This window comes from Porites lutea, chromosome 7 (genome assembly GCF_958299795.1).
Source record: "Porites lutea chromosome 7, jaPorLute2.1, whole genome shotgun sequence".
Lineage (NCBI taxonomy): Eukaryota > Metazoa > Cnidaria > Anthozoa > Scleractinia > Poritidae > Porites > Porites lutea.
In genome coordinates this window covers 28,124,186-28,131,817 of record NC_133207.1, presented here as the reverse complement: position 1 = coordinate 28,131,817, position 7,632 = coordinate 28,124,186, and the positions used below count along the sequence as shown (strand labels likewise).

The following is a 7,632-nucleotide window of genomic DNA, read 5'->3' as shown; positions in this document are numbered from 1 at the left end:
TTTTCCCTCTTCAACACTGACGAAAAATTAAATAACTCACCTTTATAGCCGTTCCCGATTTGATTTGACATTTTGTTCGTCTTTAGATACTACAAGGAGACAGGGATGAGTATATCGACTTTCACGTTTCTGACACAAAGCAATAAAGAATCAACGTACGAAACCATTTCGTGTATTCTTTAAAAACAGTATTTGTTAAACGGTGATTTGTTACCTTATCCATTAACTATCTTTATTATATTATTCATCTCTTTGCTTCTAAGAACCGAAACTGTGAATTTCCACACGGGGCTTAAATGTGTTTCAGAGAGTTGATTTCTCTCACTACGTAGTCCTCATGTAGAAAGACTGTTTTAGCTTTCACACAACACAATTGTCCATCAGCAGAAGTTGAGAGTGAGAATCCCCTGACAGTTCTTGAAAAACAATATTTTGTTCACGGTGATGGCAGCATCTAAGGAATTTATCCCTTTGACTCACGAAATCAAAAATGGGACTTTCCTCTTGCTTATGAAAAATTTCTGGGCTCGCTGTCAATGTATCGGCTTTCTCAACATACCTTCTCATTACTTTCTGGACAGTAGTACAAAGAGTCACTCAATATGAGAAAACCTCTGAAACATCCCAGTTTATATAAAGGGACGATAACATGAAGTACCGTTTTCCTATGTGGTATCGGTTACATCCACTTTACATTCGCAGTACAGTGATTTTCAAAGGAAGCCGCGCAGGGGCGGATCCAGGATTTTTTTTAGGAGGGGGTGCCCTCGTCTCTTGCTCTACTTCAACACCAATAAACCACATAGTTTTTTTTTTTTACAGAATACCAGTCGTATTAGAAAACCGCAGGTCATCTTGGGGGGGGGGGGTGCGTACCCCCTGCACCCTCCCCCTAGATCCGCACCTGACCACGCCCAAAGACTAATGATTTCAAGGATTTAACTGCCACTGACAATACTTTATGACATGGTTGCGAGCGCTGTTAAACGGCAACGGGTACAAAAATGTTTTAGAAGTGTATATTTACGTTCACCCAGGTGACCATGGAGAGGAGCGACAACCGGCAATACGTACCGTTCGCACTATGCATTTCCATGCTAAAAACAATATTTTGTTGCAGTCGTTGAAGAGTCGTGCTTCGTTGTCTTAATTTCTCATTGGAAGTTATTAACTAAAATTCGAAATCCTAAACTCGTTCCACGGGCGAAATGACAGACGAAAATAACCCTTATATTTCAAATCTTTTTGTTGACTCTGACGTCCATTCTGTTATTCTAATTCTCGACAAATGTAAGAGAATCCATACAAATACTTAATCCAAGACAGTACTGGTTTCCGGATTTCACGCGGAGGATTCAGGATTCCAGGTACTGGATTCCGGACTTTGTGAATAGAACTCCTATCGTCAGTGGGATTCCGGATTCCTTGAGCTGTATTCCGGATTCCAAAGCCAAAGATTCTTCATTTGGCCACGGGCAAAAATCTCCCGGGGCGCTTTCCATTCAACAAAAATTCCGGTTTGAAATTTTGGAAACTTCACGTGCTCAATGGAACGATACATTCCGGTCGCACAGACGCGACCCAAGCCACCGCACGTTTTGGTATTGTGGCCTCGCAGCAGACACAAAATTACACTCTAAAAGAGAAGAGTAAATACTGTTTATATCCTAAAGAACATTCGACTCTCGAAAAGGGGCGGTGTAAAACTAAAGCTAGTTGGAGGAATCCTATTTCGCGTAGAAAGCCTATGAAAGCAAGTGAAGGTCTTGGGTCCCGGAGTCCGGAGTCCGGACTCCGATCCCTTACGTAGGACGAAAATTTAAAAACTCCCATTGAATCTTAGCCTTCCGTGCAGACAAAATATTCTTCTTACATTCTTTCAATGATAAGACCTGATAAGGTTGAAAGTGATATGACCTAAGGCTATGCTGTCTCAATAGATTTCCGTTTTGTTTGAAACAACAGAAGGGAAATTTCCCTTGTACATTCTGGACAATATTTAGTTGTCATTGCGGGTAGCTACCTTCCATTTTAATAGTCCGTGACCTGGTGCATAGCGTCTAGTGCACCTTGCAAAAGTGCGGAGCAATTTGCAATTTGCCAGTTTCCTATGACAGGTTTGTCTGATTGGCAGTTCTCAGGCCCACGGCAGATCAGCTTTCGGAAGAGGTCAGAGCAGAATTCATTCAACTAGAATGGCTTTAAAGACTATTTTGTTGCTATTTCTTTGCTTCTTGGTTTCTTCTACCGCCGAACAGAACTGTAGCGAGTATCAGTGCAGCCTTGTTCCGGTTGGAGAAGACCTGTCATCTGAATTTCAACTCAAGGCATCTGAAAAAGGAGTAAAATTAGTTTACTTGCAAGTGAAAATAACCGGTAACGACAGCTATAGCCCATTGAATGTTCCGGACGAGTTTTTGCCAGATTGGTGGGTTTATGCCAGATCCATTAGTGAACCTATGTTGTCTTTACCTTACGACTACGATGCATTATCTCTGGGACTTTTAAACTATCAAGTAAGAAGTATGACAGTACCTTTGAAAGAAAATCCTGTTAGATGCCTCGTAGCCTTGAACTCGTCGTGTCAAAATAAAGTGATTGGGAGTGCGCTGTTAAAAAATGTCACAAGAACCATTCACAAAGAAGATGTTGTATGTGTTCAAGACATTAAAGATTACAACTGGTTTCAACTTTTATACCATGAAGACAACCTCGAATACGATTGTTGTATCAGAGAGAAAATTTCCGGGGAGATTCGTTGCAACCAGTCTGCTAGAAACACCCCCTGGATCGAGGCATTTAATGTGGTTCTTCTCATGTTGCAAGGAGTCTTGGTGTTATATTTCCCTGCATTTCCTCTTGTAATACCTGACTTCATTTTCAATTTTCAAGAAGAACTAGAGAAAGAACAACAAGAAGACGAAAAACTAAAAAATGAGCTTGATAGAAATAGGAGAGGACAGGATATAAACAGTCAAGATAGCCATGATAATCAAGGACAAGAACTGCAAGATCGACATTATTACCAGCGAGATAGCACGGCGGAAGGTGATCAAAACCTTTATCCCGAACCTGAAATTTCAGTTATCATTGATGATGGAAGTCTATTTTCTTATTGCAGAAGATCAGATACAAACATTCCAGATAGGAGTGAATATGAGCAGTTTGATACCTCAGATCATGCTGATAACCAAAGACAAGACCCTCAAGATGGACGTGACGATCATGGTCAGCGAGAGAGCGGTACGGGAGGTGATCAACACCCTTCAGAACAAATGTTAGTTTACATGGATGATTCAAGTCCAACTACCTGTTGCAATCTACTGAGAAGAGTTATATCTAGTAACTATTCTGGGAGCTTACGACATCTTAAGTTTTCTTTTAATATCAAGCTGGCTTTTCTTGTATTTTGCGTAGCCCCCACTTTTTTCTACTTAAGACTACTATTAGCTTTAACAATAAAACGCAGGGTTTTCGACGAAACTGCGGCAAAAAAAAAGGCATCACCAGACGGATTGCAGTTGTTTTCAATGGATTTTTTTCACTTCGGAACGGCTTCTGATATCTTCATTTTAATATTTGCAGTTTCCGTTCCTTTGGTAGCGGTTTTGTTTTCGAGACCTCAGGACTTTTTGCTCGACGGCAAATGTCGTATCTGCGGAGAACATTATTCTTCAGTCGGAGTAGGAGAAGACATGCGAAAGCACATAGAAAAGTGGCAACTAAATCTTAAAAAGTTTATGATATGGATAATTACAACACACAGTTACGTTATAACCTGGGCCATAGAATGTACGGCTTGTGAAAGACATATCAAGCCATCTGAAAGACTGAAAAGAAGCTTGGTAAATGCTTGTTATGTTCCGGTCTATACAATTATTTTAACGATTTTTGGTGTGGTTTTAGGAGTATTTGGCCTTTTTATATTACTCGGGGGGTTTATATTAGCTACTATGTGGTATTCACCGTTAGTTTGTGTTCTAAACATCGCGTATCGTAGAATGTATGGTGCTTACGTGTTACTTGGTACCTCATCATTGAGACTATTTATTCGAAAGAGCACTCGTACAGTTTTCACGATATTCCTTGTACTTTTTCCCATTCTAGTCCTTGTTGGTCTGGCTATCATTGTCATTATATTTATTTTTACAATCTTTCTCCCTATTTGCTGGTTGTATTTACCCTGTTTCTTAGCCATTTTATCTGGTCGTTTTCTTGTAAGAATGTTTGGTTTGACAGTTATGGGATTAGTTTTCAACAGGGAAATTTTATCCAATTTTTTAGCGTTCCTTGTGGCTGCAGTAACAAATCTGTTACTGTGTTACTATAACTTCCAAAATGCGTACAAGGAAATCAAGGAGATGATTTTCAAGTATCGGCAAAAACACCGGCCACAAAATTGCAGTGTGGATACCGGCAAGGAGAATTCATTTCCCGAGAAGCTTTACTGGCATGTAATAGATGATCACAAAGTACTACCGATAATCCCAGAATTCTACCGCATGCTTCTCAAAATGGCTCTTATTTTGATCTTCGTGTTTTTGGCTTTTTGTTCAGCAATTTTGTTTAGTGATCCTCACGACTTTGGGGCAGCTTATTTAACCATTTATTTATTTGCAACTGGAGCAATTGCTGGACTGGTTTTCAAAGGCATGACTATAGGGAAGAGATTTACCGGTGCGAGAAAACAGGAGATCGAGAAACAAATTGAAGACGCAGTTATTTCGTTTTATCAGTCGTCGCCGTGAGGTAGTAGTACATGTCTAACTGTTTTAAAATTTATTTTTCTTTCATTTTTTTTTTCACCGCAAATAACTAAATTGGGAAAATGCGAGGAAGTGATAAGACTACAAGTTCCACGACATTGTTAATTGTTGTATTTACTCATTGTAGAAGTGATCTATTATTTTCAGTCTTTTAAAATCTTGAGTCCAGAGACATAATCATTGCAACAGGATAAACAGGAAAATATGGAAACAATATAAGTTGCCACTGTGCTCAGTAAAGCTATGAAAAGTGAGAACATCTGTTTTAATACAGTTCGTGCAGTAGTTTGGAATTAGAATTATTACTGACTGACGTCATCACCTTAAAATATTTCGTTTTTTCAGTTGGCTATTTTAAGAGAGTTCCCGGTTGGAACAAACATGAAACCTAGATTGTGATCAGGCCAAGGCGTTTTTAAAGGCATCTATCTGAAGGTAAAGGATAACGAAAAACGATCGGTTAAAATACTTGTTTTCAGAATAAAAAAGGTTTCGGTCTGCATGAAAAAACGAAGTATGATTCCGAGTGTCTCATATTTCAAATTGATTGAGAATGATCTTATGGGATCTCTGAATCTTTTATTTTGCACTTTCAGTGAGCTCTGTCTCTGTTTCAGTAACATGCTTGTAGTCGTAAGATTAAACAGGTCTAGTAAATGTTTTAAAAATATCTAATTTTTATATTGCTACAAGATTTTTCTCATCTTAATAATCCCCAGTTTACCAGTTTGACACTTAACGGTCAATAACATTGTCGTTAGATAACAGTTTTGTTGTCGTATGGGCTCAAATCAGGCAAAAATCAATTAGTTCAAATGCATGAAACTTTTATTTCAAATGTTATTGTAGGTATGTTTTCTTATATCTAGTCATTATGTCAAATAAAACTTTAAAATGGTTCAAATGGTTCATGTTATTCAATATTGTTTTAAACTCGCGTTGCTTATCATGTTCCCTGCTAGCAGAGGTCTCTCACGACGAGGCAAAAATCTGTTAGCAGGGAACTTATTATGTTTTACATAGCTACATTTTGTTTTGTTATATCTAAAAAAAATACGGGACAAGCAGTGAAGACAAGCATTAAAGAGATAACGTGCACAAACAAGAAAATGAAAGGCATGAAAAAGAGGAAATTCGCAAATTGAACAACAACAACAAAAACAAATTAAAGATAAGAAAAAATCAATCATGTGCAGACTTCCATGATGAATCAATTACTTTTCTTCAAGGAAACATTTCCCAATATACTAGGAAACTTTACGAGATGAAATCATCCTTGTCTGAGGGTACAAATAGAACGGGGGTTTATAGTCATTTAAGTCTCGACGTGTGGTGCTGAAAAGAGTCGTGCTTAAGTTCGACAAGAAGGTGCCCATTAAAATTGTTACAATAAAGAATTCGACGCTCAGTTGGTTAGTGCGCGGCCCAGTCTGAGCGGAAGGTGCCGAGTTCGATTCCCAGCTCGTTCGACTTCTTCCCATTCCGTGTAGCTTTAAGTGTCGTGTAGCTTTACTTGTATCCGTAACACGGAGCACTGATGGAGAGAGGAAGGTAAAATAAGAGCAGTACCGTCGGCCTCAGGTTTTGTTTTGGATTTTTAACAGGGGAAATTTACCTCGTGAATTAGTCCGGCACACGCACTAACACAATTTCCCGCAGTAAAGGGTCATTTACCACGGTAAAAATGTCCCGGCGCGTATAACCACATCTCATTTATACGCGATATAAAAACAAGAAGTCATCCCGGTATAAAACTCGCGCTGTTGGGTGTTTTCTAGTTCAAGTAAACAAGCCAACTTGTCAGCTTGTCTTGTTCGACTTACGCTTGCTTGACAGAATCGCTGATATTTAGGTCTCTGCGCAGGAATTTTCTAGTCTGCAAAAGTTGTGAGTTATCCTAGCCACCCACGCAGACGTTCTTACGGGTTCGTCACCGTACCCGTCCCATTAACGTTAGTGGGGCACGCAGGACGTAGACGTTCTTAGGGGTTCGTCATGCGTTGGGAGGCTAGCGTTATCCTGGTCCCGGAAGTTTTCCTTGAGCGGAGAACAAGTAAAGAAAAGCTTCTGGGACTGTAGTTGTGCGTCAGATCGTGGTTTCAAACAGCTGGGAATTGCGACTTTTCTCTGTAAAATAACTACCAGTCGAAGAAACAAATTTTGGCATGGCTAGAAATCTCTGAAGCTACAGTAGCTCGAGAAAAGGCAAAATTTATAGAAAACGCGATTCCATTCGTTTAAGATATTTAGAGTTTTTCGACTAACTTATATAAAATTTTATGATGCTTTTTGTGCACATTTTATAACCAACGTAAGATATCATGTTGCGATTATTGTTAAAAAGACTGAACAGAAGCTCCTTCAAATTTGATTCGTTATTATTATAACACTTACTTTACAATCGTCTTATGAAAGTACACAAAAATTACTCCATGTCCTCAAACTTTTGCCCGCACACCCATCAGGACAGCTTCGGATGAGAAAAAGTCGTTTATTTATTCCAAGGTTGACCTGAGAGATAAAAGCAGATATTGAATAGTTTTTAGGGCGGCTGCAACAGGCTTTTTAAGCGTAAAAAAGCCAATAGAGACACATTTGGTCATTGGGTGTCCCTGAAATAGATGGCGATAGACCGTGGCACAAGTTAGTGTGTTTATTTATATCTAGTTAGTGTATAATTTACATCGCTTTAAATTAAACGCTGGGTACCTCATAAAGCAGACACAATTACTAGTGTTGGTTCCTGCTTTTATCAAGCAGTTTCTTTTGCTCTGATGAATTTCTGTAGAGGGCCAACACGCCCTTAGCGTATATACCTACTAGCAGGCTGTGTTCCAGCAGTGCCCTTCTAAGAACGAGGTGACTG

The 7,632-nt window shown here is 39.2% G+C and overlaps 2 protein-coding genes across 2 annotated transcripts in view; one reads left to right on the top strand and one right to left on the bottom strand.

The window, feature by feature from the left end:
* Positions 1-7,632, bottom strand: part of LOC140943801 (uncharacterized) — a 270,540-nt gene that overhangs the window by 231,947 nt on the left and 30,961 nt on the right. The window lies entirely within an intron of this gene.
* On the top strand, positions 2,196-3,446 carry LOC140943794 (uncharacterized). Its single transcript, XM_073392905.1, has 2 exons — positions 2,196-3,048; positions 3,122-3,446. Exons 1-2 carry the CDS (start codon positions 2,196-2,198, stop codon positions 3,280-3,282), a joined length of 1,014 nt encoding a protein of 337 aa, XP_073249006.1. The 3' UTR covers positions 3,283-3,446.

Excerpts from the sequence above, each read along its gene's own strand:
- LOC140943794 (XM_073392905.1), top strand. The coding sequence starts at position 2,196 with ATGGCTTTAAAGACTATTTTGTTGCTATTTCTTTGCTTCTTGGTTTCT. Across the intron at positions 3,049-3,121 it reads GCGAGATAGCACGGCGGAAG|AAGATCAGATACAAACATTC; the intron begins GTGATCAAAACC and ends TTCTTATTGCAG.